We start from the raw sequence: 20,943 nt of genomic DNA on the forward strand, positions 1-20,943 counted from the left end.
ATGGAGAAATAACAAAAAGTTTACTGTTTTTGAAGTTGATGATTTTTTTCATCCTTTCCTCCCAATTTGCTAAGTTGGAAGGCATCCTGAGATGAGTTTTCTGTTTCAGAAACAACAGCTACAAAAAAGAAGAAAATTCACCAAATTTAGAGTAAATTAACATGGCAAAGTTATATGTTTCACAAATAGGAAGAAGATTCTGCAGGTAGAGAGCTGAATCATTTCTGAAGTGTAAGCTTCCGAGCAAACACATATAAATGTTCAAGCGTATAAATTAGCATATAAGAGGGTTATTCATTCACGCCAAATGAATGTCCACTGCTCTGCTCTGGTTCACATGTGGGCAGACTGGGCTGTCTGGAGAATGCTCAGCCATGATTCCTTGTGGGCACTGGACACCTGTGGCAGGTACATAGGAAAAAGCTCATGCTCTCCAAATCCCAGCAGTTAGCACAGCTGCCTAAAACCGGCCCACCTTGTCTTGGTGATTCTTTGCCAGTTTGTCCAGGCAGAACCTTTTTCTTTTTGCCAAACAAACGACCAGTGGAGGACTTGATGCTCTTCTTCTTTGGGGCTTTGTGGAGCGCGTCCTGCCTGCTGTCACTGGTACTGGGATTGTTCACAGGACCTTCCTGGGAGCCTGTTGAGCTTCAAAGAAATAAAATGGATTTTTACCACCCTCTTCCCAGATCCACAGTCCATTCACACGTACAAGAACAGTCTGCATTTTTAATATTCCTACCTTCAACTTCCTAAAAAACGTTTCGAGTCTCTTACACACAGTACAATATGCATTGTGATGCAGGGTCCCAGTAATGCTTCCACAGACCTGTGTCTGGAAAGCCAAGATTCTGATGTGCTCCCTGCTCAGAGCAGGCCTGTACTCTAGCCTGCCTTGTTTGGACACATAAGGGAACACCCTCTGCAGGGGCCTTGCTCAGGCACTGAGGGATGCACTCAGTCAACAGGAAAGAAAACAAGGTCTCAGAAGCCTGACTGTAATTGTAACTTATTTAGGAATTGTGTCCATGTTATAAAACATATACATGCACATATATAATTCTATTGAACTGAAAAACAGCCACATGATGTATGAACAACTGTAACTGCCATTTGACAGTTGAGAAAACTGAAGCACAGGATAAGTAACTTTGTCAGAGACACACAGCTAACTAGAGAATTAACCAGGATTCAGCGGCCAGAGCTCAAATGGCCAAGCCTAACTATTACCCATTCTATCATCCTGGGAGACAACTCTGAAAAGGTAGACTGAGAATACATGTGTGAATTCAGTCAAGATTTCCAAATGTCCTCTGTTCACCAGACATGATGGCTTAAAACAGGCTTTAGGTCAGTGGAGGCAAACCTATGGCATGCATGCTGCAGCAAGCTCTTTGTATCACTGAAAGCTCTATCACTGCTTTAGGTTCATCTTTCAAAAGACAATGTATTTACATAGCTAGAAATTACACTTAAAATCAGCTAAGAATGACTGTTAACTCAGAAAAATGTTTCATGAGATGGAGAAATAACAAAAAGCTTACTGTTTTTGAAGTTGACGATTTTTTTCATCCTTTCCTCCCAATTTGCTAAGTTGGAAGGCATCCTGAGATGAGTTTTCGGCTTCAGAAACAACAGCTACAAAAAAGAAGAAAATTCACCAAATTTAGAGTAAATTAACATGGCAAAGTTATATGTTTCACAAATAGGAAGAAGATTCTGCAGGTAGAGAGCTGAATAATTTCTGAAGGGTAAGCTTCCGAGCAAACACATATAAATGTTCAAGCGTATAAATTAGCATATAAGAGGGTTATTCATTCACGCCAAATGAATGTCCACTGCTCTGCTCTGGTTCACATGTGGGCAGACTGGGCTGTCTGGAGAATGCTCAGCCATGATTCCTTGTGGGCACTGGACACCTGTGGCAGGTACATAGGAAAAAGCGCATGCTCTCCCAATCCCAGCAGTTAGGACAGCTGCCTAAAACCGGCCCACCTTGTCTTGGTGATTCTTTGCCAGTTTGTCCAGGCGGACCCTTTTCCTTTTTGCCAAACAAACGACCAGTGGAGGACTTGATGCTCTTCTTCTTTAGAGCTTTGTGGAGTGGGTCCTCCCTGCTGTCACTGCTGCTGGGAACGCTCACAGGACCATCCTGGGAGCCTGTTGAGCTTGAAGGAAAGAAAATGGACTTTTACCACCCTCTTCACAGCTCCACAGTCCATTCACACGTACAAGAACAGTCTGCATTTTTAATATTCCTACCTTCAACTTCCTAAAGAATTTTTCAACTCTCTTACACACAATACAATATTCATTGTGATTCAGGGTCCCAGTAATGCTTCCACAGACCAGTGTCTGGAAAGCCAAGATTCTGATGTGCTCCCTGCTCAGAGCAGGCCTATACTCTAGCCTGCTTGGTTTGGACACAGAAGGGAACACCCTCTGCAGGGGCTTTGCTCAGGCACTGAGGGATGCACTCAGTCAACAGGAAAGAGAACAAGGTCTCAGAAGCCTGACTATAATTGTAACTTATTTAGGACCTGTGTCCATGTTTTAAAACATATACGTGCACATATATAATTCTATTGAACTGAAAAAAAACCACATGATGTATGAACAACTGTAACTGCCATTTGACAGTTTAGAGAACTGAAGCACAAGCTAAGTAACTTTGTCAGAGACACACAGCTAACTAGAGAATTAACCAGGATTCAGCGGCCAGAGCTCAAATGTCTAAGCCTAACTCTTAACCACTCTGTCCACTAGGCAGACAAGTCTGCAAAGGGAGACTGAGAATGAATGTGTGAGTTAAGTCAAAATTTCCAAATGTCCTTGGTTCTCCAGACATGATGGCTTAAAACAGCCTTTAGGTCAATGGAGGCAAACCTATGGCGTGCATGCTGCAGCAAGCTCTTTGTATCACTGAAAGCTCTATCACTGCTTTAGATTCATCTTTCAAAAGACAATGTATTTACATAGCTAGAAATTACACTTAAAATCAGCTAAGAATGACTGTTAACTCAGAAAACTGTTTCATGAGATGGAGAAATAACAAAAAGCTTACTGTTTTTGAAGTTGACGATTTTTTTCATCCTTTCCTCCCAGTTTGCTAAGTTGGAAGGCATCCTGAGATGAGTTTGGTGTTTCAGAAACAACAGCTACAAAAAAGAAGAAAAGCCCCCAAATTTAGAGTAAATTAACATGGCAAAGTTATATGTTTCACAAATGGGAAGAAGATTCTGCAGGTAGAGAGCTGAATAATTTCTGAAGGGTAAGCTCCCGAGCAAACACATATAAATGTTCAAGAGTATAAATTAGCATATAAGAGGGTTATTCATTCAAGCCAAATGAATTTCCACTGCTCTGCTTTGTTTCACATGTGGGCAAACTGGGCTGTCAGAAGAACGCTCAGCCATGACTCCTCGTGGGCACTGGACACTTGCAGCAGGCACATAGGAAAAATCTCAGGCTCTCCCAATCCCAGCAGTTAGGACAGCTGCCTAAAACCGGCCCACCTTGTCTTGGTGATTCTTTGCCAGTTTGTCCAGGCAGAACCTTTTTCTTTTTGCCAAACAAACGACCAGTGGAGGACTTGATGCTCTTCTTCTTTGGGGCTTTGTGGAGCGCATCCTGCCTGCTGTCACTGGTACTGGGATTGTTCACAGGACCTTCCTGGGAGCCTATTGAGCTTCAAAGAAATAAAATGGATTTTTACCACCCTCTTCCCAGATCCACAGTCCATTCACACGTACAAGAACAGTCTGCATTTTTAATATTCCTACCTTCAACTTCCTAAAAAACGTTTCGAGTCTCTTACACACAGTACAATATGCATTGTGATGCAGGGTCCCAGTAATGCTTCCACAGACCTGTGTCTGGAAAGCCAAGATTCTGATGTGCTCCCTGCTCAGAGCAGGCCTGTACTCTAGCCTGCCTTGTTTGGACACATAAGGGAACACCCTCTGCAGGGGCCTTGCTCAGGCACTGAGGGATGCACTCAGTCAACAGGAAAGAAAACAAGGTCTCAGAAGCCTGACTGTAATTGTAACTTATTTAGGAATTGTGTCCATGTTATAAAACATATACATGCACATATATAATTCTATTGAACTGAAAAACAGCCACATGATGTACGAACAACTGTAACTGCCATTTGACAGATGAGAAAACTGAAGCACAGGATAAGTAACTTTGTCAGAGACACACAGCTAACTAGAGAATTAACCAGGATTCAGCGGCCAGAGCTCAAATGGCCAAGCCTAACTATTACCCATTCTATTATCCTGGGAGAACACTCTGAAAAGGTAGACTGAGAATACATGTGTGAATTCAGTCAAGACTTCCTAATGTCCTCTGTTCTCCAGACATGATGGCTTAAAACAGGCTTTAGGTCAGTGGAGGCAAACCTATGGCGTGCATGCTGCAGCAAGCTCTTTGTATCACTGAAAGCTCTATCACTGCTTTAGGTTCATCTTTCAAAAGACAATGTATTTACATAGCTAGAAATTACACTTAAAATCAGCTAAGAATGACTGTTAACTCAGAAAAATATTTCATGAGATGGAGAAATAACAAAAAGTTTACTGTTTTTGAAGTTGATGATTTTTTTCATCCTTTCCTCCCAATTTGCTAAGTTGGAAGGCATCCTGAGATGAGTTTTCTGTTTCAGAAACAACAGCTACAAAAAAGAAGAAAATTCACCAAATTTAGAGTAAATTAACATGGCAAAGTTATATGTTTCACAAATAGGAAGAAGATTCTGCAGGTAGAGAGCTGAATCATTTCTGAAGTGTAAGCTTCCGAGCAAACACATATAAATGTTCAAGCGTATAAATTAGCATATAAGAGGGTTATTCATTCACGCCAAATGAATGTCCACTGCTCTGCTCTGGTTCACATGTGGGCAGACTGGGCTGTCTGGAGAATGCTCAGCCATGATTCCTTGTGGGCACTGGACACCTGTGGCAGGTACATAGGAAAAAGCTCATGCTCTCCAAATCCCAGCAGTTAGCACAGCTGCCTAAAACCGGCCCACCTTGTCTTGGTGATTCTTTGCCAGTTTGTCCAGGCGGACCCTTTTTCTTTTTGCCAAACAAACGACCAGTGGAGGACTTGATGCTCTTCTTCTTTGGGGCTTTGTGGAGCGCATCCTGCCTGCTGTCACTGGTACTGGGATTGTTCACAGGACCTTCCTGGGAGCCTGTTGAGCTTCAAAGAAATAAAATGGATTTTTACCACCCTCTTCCCAGATCCACAGTCCATTCACACGTACAAGAACAGTCTGCATTTTTAATATTCCTACCTTCAACTTCCTAAAAAACGTTTCGAGTCTCTTACACACAGTACAATATGCATTGTGATGCAGGGTCCCAGTAATGCTTCCACAGACCTGTGTCTGGAAAGCCAAGATTCTGATGTGCTCCCTGCTCAGAGCAGGCCTGTACTCTAGCCTGCCTTGTTTGGACACATAAGGGAACACCCTCTGCAGGGGCCTTGCTCAGGCACTGAGGGATGCACTCAGTCAACAGGAAAGAAAACAAGGTCTCAGAAGCCTGACTGTAATTGTAACTTATTTAGGAATTGTGTCCATGTTATAAAACATATACATGCACATATATAATTCTATTGAACTGAAAAACAGCCACATGATGTATGAACAACTGTAACTGCCATTTGACAGTTGAGAAAACTGAAGCACAGGATAAGTAACTTTGTCAGAGACACACAGCTAACTAGAGAATTAACCAGGATTCAGCGGCCAGAGCTCAAATGGCCAAGCCTAACTATTACCCATTCTATCATCCTGGGAGACAACTCTGAAAAGGTAGACTGAGAATACATGTGTGAATTCAGTCAAGATTTCCAAATGTCCTCTGTTCACCAGACATGATGGCTTAAAACAGGCTTTAGGTCAATGGAGGCAAACCTATGGTGTGCATGCTGCAGCAAGCTCTTTGTATCACTGAAAGCTCTATCACTGCTTTAGGTTCATCTTTCAAAAGACAATGTATTTACATAGCTAGAAATTACACTTAAAATCAGCTAAGAATGACTGTTAACTCAGAAAAATGTTTCATGAGATGGAGAAATAACAAAAAGCTTACTGTTTTTGAAGTTGACGATTTTTTTCATCCTTTCCTCCCAATTTGCTATGTCGGAACGCATCCTGAGATGAGGTTTCTGTTTCAGAAAGAACAGCTATTAAAAAATCAGAAAAGCCCCCAAATTTACAGTAAATTAACATGGCAAAGTTATATGTTTCACAAATAGGTTGAAGGTTCTGCAGCTAGAGAGCTAAATAATTTCTGAAGGGTAAGCTTCCAAGCAAACACATACAAATGTTCAAGAGTGTAAAGTAGCACTTATGAGGGTTATTCATTCACGCCAAATGAATGTCCACTGCTCTGCTTTGGTTCACACATGGGCAGACTGAGAAAGCAGACTGGGCTTTTCTGGAGAACCCTCAGCCATGACTCCACGTGGGCACTGCGCACCTGCGGCAGGCACACAGGACAAAGTTCACGTTCTCCCATTCCCAGCAGTTAGGACAGCTGCCGAAACCCCACCCACCTTGTCCTGGTGATTCTTTGCCAGTTTGTCCAGGCCGACCCTTTTCCTTTTTGCCAAACAAACGACCAATGGAGGACTTGATGCCCTTCTTCTTTGGGGCTTTGTGGGGCGAGTCCTGCCTGCTGTCACTGCTATTGGGATTGCTCACAGGACCATCCTGGGCACTTTTTGATCTTGAAGGAAAGAAAATGGACTTTTACCACCTGCCCTCTTTAGAACTCCACAGTCCACTCACATGTACCAAAACAGTCTGCATTTTTAATATTCCTACTTCAACTCCCTGAAGATCCTTTCCAGTCTCTTACCCACAGCACACTATGCATAGCAATGCAGGGTCCCAGTCATGCTTCCACAGACCTATGTCTGGAAAGCCAAGACTCTGATGTTGCTCCCTGCTCAGAGGAGGCCTGTACTCTAGCCTGCCTGGTTTGGACATCTAAGGGAACACCCTCTGCAGGGGCCTTGCTCAGCCAGTGAGGTTTACACTCAGCCCTCAGGAAAGAGAACAAGGTCTCAGAAGCCAGAAGAACTGGAATTCCACCTTCCCTCTCAGCAGCTCCTGCAGGCTGGTTCCTTGGATCCTGCTCTCCTGCAAAGTGAGAGCTGTACTATCTCTCAGGACACTGTGGAGACCAATGTGCCTGCTTGATCATACTGCCTGGTATGGAACAAAAGCTTCTAAGAGCAAGTGTGGAAAACAACAGTCTATAAGTAACCAAGCCTTCATGGCCTCCTGATGGAACATGCTTCCTAAAGGGATAGGGACAATGTGTGACTCTCAAGAGCTTAGAAGACCCAGAGTGTGGGAGGGTACCTGAGAGGCACCGATTGTCCACAGAATAGCACGATCCAGAACCTGCCACATCCGTGTGGCAAATTCTTCACCAGGAATAGAAAGAAAGTTCTTAAAAGAAGTGAGTGTGTGGGATCTGAAGAAATGGAGCTTTTCTCTCAAGTGCTAATTTCAAATAATTCCTATTCTTTCTAAACTTTGCCCAAACAGATGGCCTTTTCCACTGGATGTCACTACAGCCTCAGAACAGGAGAACACATTCTAGGTCTAACGTTTAAATAATCACAACCAAATGAGCTTGCTGAGAATTCTTTAAAAACTTGGTTTTTCTCACAGGAAAAGATTAATAGATGTTCTTAAAAACTAAGACAAGCAGGTTTCTCAGGGGTCTGGTGGCCTACGAGACCTGCTCCTTACTTTTGCATGTCCCTGATGTCCTCGTGGCTGACTATTTGCAACGCCCCCGTGTGCAGCCTGTCTAGCTGAAGGGACTTCGGAGAGGAGAGAGGGGAAGTTTCACATTTTATCGTTGTCTTGTCATCTCGTTCTTCTTCTCTGCAAGCTAGCAACTGAGGAGTGAAAAAACAACATCAGCTAACAGTACATTATAAGAAAACACATCACATAGGCTTTAAATAACATAAACTGACTCAAAACCTATTAGCTAAACTTTCTACCTGTCCTGAGAAGTCTCATTTTAATTGAATGCCAACCTGAAGGCCTGTTTGTCTGGGGGAAATGGACCACATAGCAGAGAGAGAGCAGGGCAGGCTGACCTATAGCCTTCCTTCATGGAAGCCCCGGGAAGCCCAGGGACAGCATCACCCCCCCTTCAAGATTCTGTTCTCCGTACAACCTCAGGTACCTCTGAGGATAGTTACTGAGGGACAGTGAAGTCCTAAACGAAGCCTGTTCACTGCACTTTATCACTTCAGGTTAACAAAGTTACTCTCATTACTGAAGAGCCTGTGACACATATCTTCAGTTACTGATGTCACTCAAAGGAACACTAATGGGGGCCGAAGCCTCAGGGAAACTGTCAATACTTTTACCTCTAGCAAGAAACAAGACAAGGACAGCATGAGCGAAGACCCAAATATGCATGTGTGTGGCTTCTGTTTCTCACTGTGTGGACCAAATGTTATGAGCAGAAGCATTTGCATGCAGCCTAAAACCCTACTTCCATGTGGCTTCATAAAATAATCCTGGGTTTTGGGTTTGCATATTATCTTTTTTTGAAGTCCTGCAATGTCTCCAATGTTTTGCTTTTATTGGTTTTGTTCTTTAATGTTTTCAGTTTTATTATAAATGATGATATAGGCAATTCTTTTTAAGATAGCAAGAGGCATTATGGTAACCAATGATCATCACTTTGTCTTCCGTTTTTATATTATGTACTATATCCATTCTTTTGATTTGACTGACTCTGTTTTGTTATGTCACATTGGATTTTATTCTCTTCAAATAGAAAGTAATAAGAACTGTGGGAGTAATAAAACCCAAAATGTATAATTGTCATAGTAAAAAAGAGAGGAAAAGAAAGTGCTCTAAAGGATATAATTGCATGTATATTTAAGTGTATAAGATAGATAACCATATTGCTAAGTTTTTGTGGGATCATTGAACAGAATTGTTTGTAGTCTCACAGTTTGAATGTCTACTTTATATGCTTTAATTTTGTAATCTGAACAACCATTTCTAAGATGACAGTATGTAATCTATTAACTAGTGACTTCCTACTGTTTATTTTTTTTTTTTGAAATTCTGTATCACTTGTATCCTTTTTCTGTTTTTTTTTTTTTCTTTTTCTCCTTAAATAAAAAAAAATAATAATCCTGGGTATATTATTAAAAGAGGGTCACGCAGACCCTGGGATTTCTTTTAGGGGATGGCCCATGAGTATGCCTATGTGTTGAGGAAGGCAGGACTGTGGAAATAGTGCATATGTGAACTCTTTCAGGGTCTGGTTAGGCCCTGTTTAGAAGGTTGTTATTTTCGGGTTTTGAAGCAGGACTAGATTTCATGAAACATTCATGGTGAACAACAAGTGGTGAATAGTTAATTTATTTATCTGTACAATGGTATAAAGGATACAGATTCCATTATAGTCCTGTAGCAGCTCACTGAAGACCACCTAGACTAGTGTGAGCTGAGAGCATTTAGGATATAATTTTTTTTTTGTCTTTTTCCTTTTTATTGGTGCTGGGGATCGAACTCACGACTGCCTGCTTACAAGGCAGGCGTTTATGCTGCTGAGCTAAACTTCCAGCCCGCTAGGATATAATCTTAACAGATAAATTCTGTATCTTTCTCTCTTTTTTTTGAGATAAGGTTTCATTATACAGTTCTGGCTGGCCATGAACTCACATGATAGCCCAGGCTGGCTTCAAACTCCAGCAGTCCTCCCTTATCAGCCTCCTGAGTGCTGGGATTACAGGCATATATCACCTTGTCTGGCTCTCATTTCTAATTGTAGTAACAAAACAAAAGACTGTCGGGGGCTGGGGTAACCAGAGCTCACTTACTTAGCTTGTTTGAGGCCCTGTGTTTAACCGCCAGCAATCTCATCTCTAAAAAAGTCCATCAAGCTTGAAATCAACAACATGAATCATAAAAGTTCAAAAAAACTTTTTGGGAGGGAAAAAGAAATCAAACTTAGGACATTGTTTGCCAGGCATCATTTAAATTTCACGTTAAAATAATCATTTGTTAAAATAGAAAAGAAAAAAGAAGAGGTAAGGCACTATACGTATGCTCCACCCACAAAAAGAGATTCTTGCACCAAGACTCCCCTACACTAGCCCCTGCTCTGCCCAGAGCCTTCCAGGCTCACTGAACCAGGTCTTCATTCTGCCTCTGTTCTCTTGTGGGAGGAAAGCACAAGGCTAGGGCCCACTGCCTTGTCTCAGACCTTTCTACAAGTGCCAAGAAGTCACCTTAGTCTGCCCAGTAAAACTGAAATGAAGAAGTAACCATCCCATATCGCTCTTTGTCTGGCCCATATTTGCTGTCCTTAGACTCACTGCTAGGCTAATCTTCACAGCCAGCCCAGAGCAAGTCTTCTCAAAGTCACCAGGCTGCATGCTGAGGAGAGATGACTAGTGAACAAGAGGAGGCCACAGTGTCTGAGTCTAAGTCAACAGACTGCTTCCTTTGCTGAGAAATTCTTACTGCCAAAACCAAAATATCCAAACCACACTGAAGTCCACTGAACAGAGGTAAGCTCTGAGGCCGGCTGCTGGTGAAAGCGCGGCATCTCACTTTGGGCAGGCACAGATCAGGGCCATTCCAAGCAGCACTACTGTGTGGATCACTACCTCACTTACAAGAGAGCAAGCCATGGTTCCACTGGGCCAAGGAACAGCTCCCAGGCCAGGAACTAATCAGCAACAGAGTGAGGATCTGTACCCGTGTCCTTAGTAAATTTCCCTTCTGCTCAGCCACATAGAGAAGCTCGCACACAGCTGCTGAGGACAATCACTACTTGGCACCTGCAGCAGCACTGCCCCACAAGTGTACCACCAGGAAGGCAGGAAGCATGAAGCGGGCATGGCACAGGGCCAGAGGCAGCAGGCATTAGGGGGAGCTTCTAGATGGACAGAAAGAAAACCCCACAATCCCCACTGCTCCCAGGGTACTGCTTTTACTTTCAAGTTTTACTCTGAGAGGGAGACTCCCAGCAGATCAGAGCATCTTGACAAATCTAGGCCCAAGGGAGAAATGGTCCTGGTTTTGAAATCAAAACACACTTAACTCCTACCTGCTCTGCACATCATGTGATCTAAATTTCAGTTTCCACATCTGTAATTGGGGGCAAGCACAGCAACTGGTTTCTCACAGGGATGTGTTTGTGGACTAAATATAGCAAAAAAATGCCCAAGCATTTGGCACCTGGCAGAGAGCAGTGCTTACTAAGTTCTAGCCTTCCATATCAGAAAAAAACTAGTTTTCCTCAATCTAAAGCCTATGGCTCTGCTTCAATCATTCCATCCTTTCAAATCCTAAATTCTATGTCTATTATACACATGCATGCAATGGTTAGAGGCAAAAGCACTGAGTGAAGCAAACACTGACATCTGTCCCCATGTTCCATGGATGGCTGATTGCCAAGAGAACAGTAACTTGTGATGTGGCAGGTCAGTTTAAACATTTCCAATGAAACATCACTTATTCATTGCAATATATTGACAACATTACACTTATGTGTGACATACTATACTCTTCCATGCATTAGGGAGATACAAAGCTATGCTCACTTACTGGAAAATTTACCTTTCTATGATGTTTCCTTAAGTTGCTAGGCTAACAAGACGCATGCAAAGAAATAGACACCAGATTTATGACACGATTTAAAGCTAAAAATTCAAGGATCTACTCAGGCAAATATATTACAATATGAAGGACAAGACAGAAATAAGAGAGACAGGATTTAGAGAAAATATAACTGGAAATCAAATAATCTTTTATCACAAATTTAAATCTAAGTTATCCAAGATTTATTAGAAAACACTATAAATTACTACTCAAAGAGCACATTCTATTTGAACACATGCGATTTAAAGCAAGACACTGTATAGAACAAAGGGCCCTGATAACCACCTACTCTCTAATATTCCCATGATGACAAGGATGTTACAGCAACATCTATTATAAAACTGAAGAGCCAGGCATGGTGGTGCAGACTTGTAATCCCCGCATTTGTGAAGCTAAGCCTGGAGAACTGCCAACCTGCACTACATGAGTTCAAAGCCAGCCTGAACTGCATGGTGTCATCCTGTCTCAGAAAAACACAAAAAACTGAACAAACTTATTTTTAGTTAATCATTTTTTGTGCAATGCAGTAAAATCTTCACCTAGAATATGATTTACAACTTCCTAAAATATATCATTTATCCCTCGTGCAGTGGCATACACATGAAATCACAGCACTCTGGTAGGCTGAGGCAGGAAGGCTGCCAAGTTTGAGCTCATCTTGGTGATTTAGCACGATCCTGTCTCACAATAAAAAATAATACTGAAAAAAAAAGGGTCATGTGTGTATCTCAGTGCACAGGCCTAGATTCCATCCGAGATACTGTGGAATACAAAGGAGTGGAATGGAATGGAAAAAAAAAAAAAAAGAAAGAAAGCTAGGCATCCTAAAATACGTAACAATAAAAGCTAGCACAGTACTAGATAGGAGGCATTTTAATTAAAAAGTAGTCCATTAAAGACTATAGCATATGCCCTATAAGTTGATGAGATTTAGAATTCTGATTATAATCAATAAAATCTGATTCGTATTGTCTGTATAAAGTTCCCATAAATTTTACACTCAGCAGTGGCCCCTCCCCTTGCTCCTGCAGTATGCAGGGTTGAATCCAGCTGGGCCACTCAACAAACTACACTGCCAGCCACGTTTATATTTTTATTTTGACATAGCACATTGCTAAACTTCTCATGCTGGCCTCAGACTTAAAATCCTCCTTCTTAGCTTCCCCAGTAGCTGGCATTACAGGCATGTGCCACTGCAGTGAGCCCAGATTATTTTTTAACCTAGGGAATACTTCACTCATGAATCATGCAGATCCTGTACAATCTAAGGAAAAACATTCAACCAATTATATCTTGCTTGTAACCACATTGACAAATTATATATTAAATATAATTGATCACTACTGAGCAAAATACATTTTTAATGACAAAAACCCCAAGCCCCACTAATCAGTCATAATCCAGCTCAGACTCACACGTGCTTGCCTGGTTAGCTGTGCAGAGCCATCACAGAATGGGGAGGGGCTGAGAGGGGAGCTTCATGGACAAACTACAAATTGATAGGGACCTGAGGCCTGGATTAGAATTGAATCTGGAGATGGTTAAAATAAAACAAACACAAGGGTGGCATAAGAAATCAAAACCAACAATGGAAGCACACAGACCGTCAGCCAGCATGCTGAATTAGAGAACCAGGAAGAAAGAGTTTTCCTCCGTGGTTGTGTGTGGTACTGGGAATAGAAGGCAGGGGTACTCTAACACTGAGCTATGGTCCCATATTTTTTTCCTTTTAATTTCAAAACAAGGTCTTGCTAAATTGGGCAGCCTACCCTTGAACTTATGATTGTCTGCCTCAGTCTCCTGGGTAGCTAGAAAGATAGGGTTCACCCACTATGCTTGGGATACTCAGCTCTTTTTGAGTCAGTGTCTTCCTAAATTGCCCAGGCTGACCTTAAACTGGCAAACCTCCCACTTCAGTCCACAAGTAGCTGGGATTACAGATGTGTTGCTGCACTTCTTTTACAAATACTGGAAAGAAGGACACAACTGATAAATGAGATTGTCAAAAAGATGAAAATACAATGCCAGGCTTGGTGCCACATGTCTGTAATCCCAGCATGTGAGAGGCTGAGGCAGGAGAACTGCCATGAGTTCAAGGCCAGCTTGAATTACACCACAAGATCCTTTTTTCAAAAAACCAAACACTAATAAATAAAATAAGTTTGAAAAGAAGAAAAAGGGTCAGGGATATAGCTCCACGGCATAGCACTTGCCTGTCAAGCAGAACATCATGAGTTCAATTCATAGTACCAAAAGAAAAGAAAAAAGAAAAGAAAATGGTTTGGTGAGTGGTTTGGTGCTTGCCTAGTATGTGAGAAACCCTAGGTTCAAACCCAATATGTCAAAAAAAAAAACAGGAAAAGAAAAGAAAAATATTGCTCAGTTAGTTAACAGTATAAATTATAAATACATCCAAATGTCACAAAACAGACTGCTGACACTGAACATTCCACTAAAATGACTTGCTTAATTTGATTATATTCTGGCTAAGAATGCCACTAAAAAGTAAAATGTATAGCAAGAGAAATAAAACCAAAGATACAAGTACAGGTGCAAAGCAGAATGTTGTAAATACAATTTCACATGAAATGAGATCTCATAGGCAAGATAAGCACAAAGCCTAAACTACCCAAAAACTATTCACACATTAGAGCTGATGTAACATCCAAAATTCAATACCATACCTCTGTGCCTGAGGAAAAATATGAAAAAATTAGAAGACACCTGATAATGCTCCCTTTGCCACAGTCCCAGAGAATACTCACATCTCTTTAGCGAACTCAAAGCACAACTAGTACTGAAAATCCTTGTTTAAGGAGTGCATGTACTTGAGAAGCTGAACATAAAGAAGAACACATGATGACAGCCAAGAAGCTGCAAAGATGAAGAATCCACATGAGGGTGGAGGACAAACTCCCATAAACTAAGTGGGAAAAGCTGGGCAAGTTCTCCTCTACCTTTTTAAAAGACCACAGAAAAGGAGAAATTTCTCAACCAGGGGGAGGCGGTATGTCACGATCTGACAGCAATACTGTGTTGTATTATTCATATTTATACTCATTCAACAGTGCAAATGCTGAAAATAACCGACCAAGGAAAGGACAAAAAAAAAAAAAAGGAATCATTATCCTTAACACTCCAAGCACTCAACATTATGACAACCCTGTAATTTTTATCACTTATTTCATGAACATCTTGTTCCAATTTCTTGTTCATCTCTTCAGACTTGATGAGATCCTTTCTTGCTGTGTCAAGATTTTCTTGCAGCTCTGACACATGGCTGGAAAGTGCAGCCAGGAGCTCCTTCATCTGACTCTGCTCTTTTGAATGTTTGTGTATGACTTCTTGGAGCACAATTATTTTGGCAAGGTCTTCCTCATGGCTTAAGGAGCCAGCAGAAGATCTCTGATGGGTAAAATGGACACTCTTAAATAACCTTAGTGTACTACCAAATAAAATACTTTTGAACATAGGGACTATCAAAATGGATTTATGCCATCTGTTGGATGATAGGACTCTCAACAATCACTTTAGCTGGAAGCAGGCCATTCCAGCAACAGCATCCAAACAGCATCACACACGAACCACAAAATATAAGAAATCAGCAACAGAACAAAGAGAGATCTCAAGGACTTACCTTTCCACTAGTGCTTGGTGTTTCTTCTTCTTCATGGTCAAGCACTCCATCTCTTGGTGATTTTTTCTGATCATTCTGTTTTTTAAGAGTCATTAGCTACAATCGAAAACTGAGTATGAGACTACAATAACTTATGGAAGAGTAATGAGTAAAGACAGCAAAATTCCATTTGGAAAAACATAATTCTACAGTGCTGAACATAGTATAAAAAAGACAGTACATGCCAAAGCTGACCATCCATAGCAGAACCAGATTACTAGAAACAGAATGTACTGACTGCTTGACAACAAATTTAGAGATTCTTGCAATCTGAAATAAAAATCTAATCCAAAAGTATTACAGGCTTCACACTGTTTTTTTAAGAGATTAAAATAAAATAATTTTCCCTTTTCAGGGCTAGGATGATGTCCCACAATTACCTCCTTCTGCGTGGCGCCCAGTTCCTCTTCCAGCAAGCTGCACCTTTGCAGTGCTACACGTAATTGCTCTCGCACCTGAAAAGAGTTGAGTTTTTATATGCATACGCACACTTTCCATATAGTTATCCTGATATTGATGAAAGGCATATAATAAAGTACTTTCAATGTCTTTCATTGCTAGTACTGTCAAGAAAATGTCCTTGTTAATGGCTTTAAATATTAAGGCCGGGAAACTCTTGTTCCTAAATAAATGAACACTATCCAGTTCTTAATGGGCAGTCAATATTCAGAAATAATCACTTGAAGACTCACATTCCAGTTAGTGTTTGTTGATTATGCAGAACATTGCCTTTTAATACAGAAAGTCTGTTTACAAGAACTCAAAAACTTAGCAAACCTTAAAGGTAAACAAACACATGCAAAGTCTGCCATGAACCCAGCAAGTGTAAGAACCCAGAACCACTAGTGTAGCTCATGTACCTTTTCGTCCAGGGTCTTGTGGTGGTCAAACAAGGATGTCAGTGCTTTTAGCACTTCCATCTCTGTGGACACACCTGCAGGACACCACGCCTGCCGCTTCATCACAGTCGTTTCGAGAGAGCGTTCATGCCTGGAGACAAGGAACTCCAGATGTTCCAGGAGCAGCTGAAACCAGGCCAAAGGGGGCGTGTAAAGAGCACCTTCAATTTCACATTCAAATCCTTCATAATCTCATGGTCAAACAAGTTCAAATTCCTACAATTCAGTAGAGTTAGGTAAATTTCCCTCAATTGTATTCGAATGTCATGAATTTCCATCACTAATTTCTTTTATTAACAAGAAGGTCTCATTTTGTAGTCTAGGCTGGCTTGAGGACTTACTAGCTAGCCCAGGCTGACCTCTAACTCAAGACATTCCTGGCTCAGAATGTTGGGATTGAAGGCATATGCCACCATGCTTTGCCTTCTATCACAAATTTTAAGCAACATTTAATACTGAACACACTCTACAGAAGGAAAAAGCACAAAACACTTAAACCAGAGCTCCACTGACCCTCATGTTGTTCCTTTCTGCTTTCAGTTCAGCAATTTCTTTTTCCTTCTCAAGCAGCTGTTCCCTGCAAATGTTGAGCTCTTTTGCAAGCGTTGAAGACTCCTGCAAAGCAGCAAAGTAAAGGAATAAATCAACACATACATGAATAAATTAAAAAAAAAAAAAACCTCTTAAGCAAGACTTCCATTGGCCTCATAGTCCACACACACAGGCAGCCCAATCTCAAGATACATGGCAAAGGATTCCCATTCTCCTCCAGAGAAATGGAGATCAACCATTTGCCGTAAGGTGACATAGGTATTCCCAATGGAATGAGAGTCTAACCCAGGCCATCTGACTTCCCTCCACCCTGGCACTGCTGAAAGCACAGCAGGGGATAATGAGTGTCCAGGTCCACCTCTTTAGACTTCAGGAAATAAAAGCATTTTCCTCAATTGGCATCCCAAAATGAAGCATCTGAAGACATTTGTAAGTCAGTCACAGATCTGAGACCTAGAGCCCTTAGAGAAATCAAGGAAAAAAGGCCTAGAAGGTCACTATCCAATTCTAGTCCCCTCTCTATTCTGATTTTCCCTTAGTCCCTATAGTCTCCCTGAATCATTGGAGCAAAGTCAACTATGAAGAATGGGCTTACTGCTAGGACTAGGAAGCCTTTTGTATTCTCTGTAAAGGCATTCTCAAAACACTATGCATGCAGCAGTGTAGGAGATCTTGCAAAAGGCAGAGAGAAGCTGCAGGAGTCCTGCAGCACTGTTCTGTGCTAAACCTTGTGTTATGACACCGGTTCACAGATACCACAAATGAACTGAATTGAGCAATGTGAATTTGGAGCAAAGCAACTCTGAAATAAGTAAAATCATCTGCCAGTGTTTCTGGCTTTAGGTGCTTTTCCTTTAAAAGACAAGAATAAAGATCTACCGGATAAATAATCAGTCCTTCAAAAGAACATGTGCTTGAGCTAGATAATTCTAGAAAGCTAGTTTAAAACAGGCGATGCTCTTACAGGGCACTGGTAGCAATTGTTTGCAGCTCACAGTCAATCTCATCACAGAAAGCACAGGCCCATGAAGTCTGCTTTAACCAGACCACGACTCATGTGCCTATGTGAGCCACAGTGAGATTGGGCAAGTAAAGTGAGAGAGAAATAGAGATGACACTGCCACAGAAAGCACTGGAAAAGAGCAAAATTTCTTTTAAACTAGTTTTTCTTCTCCAAAAAATCACGACTGTGGGTGAGCCGAACTTAGCCTGGCAGGAACTTTGCAGCCTGCTCCCCAGGGAGACCTGAAATGATGAAAACCACTCTTCAAAGCTTCTGGAAATGGCTCAAAGGATAACAGCAAATGAGGAAATTATCTATTCAAGAAATATCAGGAATAAGGCCAGGAGTCCATGGTATTTGAATTAGGACTTCTATTTGCCTCCCCCACCCAGCTCAGCATAGCGGACTCCTCCAGCCAAAAACACAGGGCCCTTCACCAGGCCAAAACCATGGTGGCTCCCCAGATAACAACATAGAGATTCTTCTCCCCAGGCCAGCAGAGCCTTCTCTTTCCCAGCTAGCAACACATGATTCTCATATCCAGACCAACTGAAGGCCCCTTCTTCCCCCAGGCCAACAAGGTAAGGTCCTTTCCCCAGGCCAACAACACAGGCTCTGCTCCCTGGACCTGCCATGCAGGATTGTCTCCTCACACTCAAATGCCCCCTCACCAAGGCCACTAACATAGGGTCTGCTTGCTCCTGCCTGCCAACCAGGTAAAAATCATCCAAATGTGTCTTAAAATCTGACAGAGTTCCAGCCAGTGTTGAGACATCTTCATAGGCCCAAAGCCAACCTTCAGGAATGGGACTTGTGGATGCGAAGCAGTAGGGGAAAGGGTATTGGCCAGCCGGCCATCTAGACTTCTGTCATGTTCTCTACTAAGTGTGAGCTCTTCCCTGTGGTACAGATTTCTCCTGTAGATGCCAACACGGCCCTGATCGAGGTACTAACTGGCATCGGCCATGGTGATAAGCAAGAGCTCACTGTCAGGTCACCTAATAAGTACCATTCCTGACAGAGTGTGCCCTCTCTCTAATGGAATCTTTTATCAGAAAGATTCTGGGGCAGGTAGAAGAAAAGTAGACTCTAATTACTCTAAGTCAAAAATCAAATCAATTCTATTCACACACCTATCACATCAATAGGTGGACCTGCCTCTAGGCCTGCCTGAATTGAGGGCCTTGAATTTTTCTCATTTTGCCTCTCTTGCTGCAATCTGGCTCACCTTTGGTGACTTACTGCCAATGCTCCGTCTTTGACCATGTCCACAACAGACTGTATCATTCTAGCTAAGGTCTGTTTCATTTACTAGATTCCAAGTTGTTTTTTTGTCATACCTGCTTCGTTTTACCGCCAGTCCCTGTTACTATGGATGTTAATCTGTCTCTAAGTATCATGCTCACTTATTTTGGCAGTTTTGGCAGATTCTCCACCCATTTGTGATCGAGTGAAATAGGCACCTGTTTGTGAGTAGTCATCTCTGTAAGCATGTCTTAGTATTATCTATTTTTAAGCACTGTGGAATCTAGTTTCATGCTCATCTAGATGAGGAGGCTTTATGTTGTTAGCAGTCTCCCTCTCCCAGTCACTTCCAGCTACTATAAAAAAAAAAAAAAAAACTACCATAGTCATAGGCTGGGTATTAATAAACAACAGATAATTATTTCTGACAGTTCTAGAGGCTGCAAGTCTAAAATCACATAGGATACAATGTTAACTTAGGATACAATCTTAAATTAGGATATATAACATATGATATAATCTTAACAGATAAACAGACAAATTCTGTATCTTTCTCTCTCTTTTTTGAGATAAGGTTTCATTATACAGTTCTGGCTGGCCATGAACTCACACTGTAGTCCAGGCTGGCTTCAAACTCCAGCAGTCCTCCTGTATCAGCCTCCTGAGTGCTGGGATTACAGGCATATACCACCTTGTCTGACTCTCATTTCTAATTGTAGTAACAAAACAAGACTGCTGTGGGCTAGGGTAATCAGAGCATGCTTACTTATTATGTTCAAGGCCCCGTGTTTAACGTCCAGCAATCTCATCTCTAAAGAAGGCCATCATGCTTGAAATTACTAACAAGAATCATAAAAGTTCAAAAATATTTTTGGGAGGGACCCAAAAATCAAACTTAAGACCATGTTGTTTACCAGGCATCATTTAAAATTTCAGGTTAAAACAATCATTTTTTAAAATAGAAAAGAAAAAAGAAGAGGTAAGGCACTATACTTATGCTCCACCCACAAAAAGAGATTCTTGCACCAAGACTCCCCTACATTGGCCCCGCTCTGCCCAGAGCATTCTAGGCTCATTGAACCAGGCCTTCATTCTGCCTCTGTTCTCTTGTGAGAGGAAACCCAAGGCTAGGACCCACTGCCTTGTCTCAGACCTTTCTACAAGTGCCAAGAAGTCACCTCGCTCTGCCAGGTAAAACTAAAGTGTAAAAGTAACCATCCCATACCAGTCTTTGTCTGGTCCATATTTGCTGTCCTTAGACTCATTGCTAGGCTAATTTTCATAGCCAGCCCAGAGCAAGTCTCCTCTAAGTCACCAGGCTGCATGCTGAGGAGAGATGACTAGTGAACAAGACGAGGCTACAGTGTCTGAGTGTAAGTCAACAGACTGCTTCCTTTGCTGAGAAATTCTTACTGCCAAAACCAAAATATCCAAACCACACTGAAGTCCACTGAACAGAGGTAAGCTCTGAGGCCGGCTGCTGGTGAAAGCGCGGCATCTCACTTTGGGCGGGCACAGATCAGGGCCATTCCAAACAGCACTACTGTGTGGATCACTACCTCACTTACAAGAGAGCAAGCCATGGTTCCACTGGGCCAAGGAACAGCTCCCAGGCCAGGAACTAATCAGCAACAGAGTGAGGATCTGTACCTGTGTCCTTACTAAATTACACTTCTGCTCAGCCACATAGAGAAGCTCACACACAGCTGCTGAGGACAATCACCACTTGGCACCTGCAGCAGCACTGCCCCACAAGTGCACCACCAGGAAGGCAGGAAGCATGAAGCGGGCATAGCACAGGGCCAGAGGCAGCAGGCATTAGGGGGAGCTTCTAGACTGACAGAAAGAAAACTCCGCAATCCCCACTGCTTCCAGGGCACCGCTTTTAATT

At 42.0% G+C, this 20,943-nt stretch overlaps 1 protein-coding gene and 1 long non-coding RNA gene across 2 annotated transcripts in view; both read right to left on the reverse strand.

Moving 5' to 3' along the window:
• The window catches only part of LOC134471455 (liprin-alpha-1-like), a 58,482-nt gene that overhangs the window by 28,756 nt on the left and 8,783 nt on the right, over positions 1–20,943 (reverse strand). Inside the window, exons 2-8 of the mRNA XM_063230347.1 lie at positions 16,766–16,867; positions 16,214–16,378; positions 15,734–15,808; positions 15,315–15,410; positions 7,781–7,932; positions 6,571–6,743; positions 6,110–6,180 (exon numbers count right to left, since the gene is read on the reverse strand). Coding sequence (XP_063086417.1) covers positions 6,110–6,180; positions 6,571–6,743; positions 7,781–7,932; positions 15,315–15,410; positions 15,734–15,808; positions 16,214–16,378; positions 16,766–16,867 — 834 coding nt within the window. The remainder of the gene's footprint in view (positions 1–6,109; positions 6,181–6,570; positions 6,744–7,780; positions 7,933–15,314; positions 15,411–15,733; positions 15,809–16,213; positions 16,379–16,765; positions 16,868–20,943) is intronic.
• LOC134471376 (uncharacterized) lies at positions 20–3,213 on the reverse strand. Its single transcript, XR_010040818.1, has 3 exons — positions 3,065–3,213; positions 1,545–2,168; positions 20–648 (listed from the first exon to the last, which is right to left on the reverse strand). It is a non-coding gene; the product is annotated as an uncharacterized LOC134471376 (long non-coding RNA).

This window comes from Cavia porcellus, unplaced genomic scaffold (genome assembly GCF_034190915.1).
Source record: "Cavia porcellus strain 051 isolate PalLab524CR breed Dunkin Hartley unplaced genomic scaffold, mCavPor4.1 scaffold_18, whole genome shotgun sequence".
Lineage (NCBI taxonomy): Eukaryota > Metazoa > Chordata > Mammalia > Rodentia > Caviidae > Cavia > Cavia porcellus.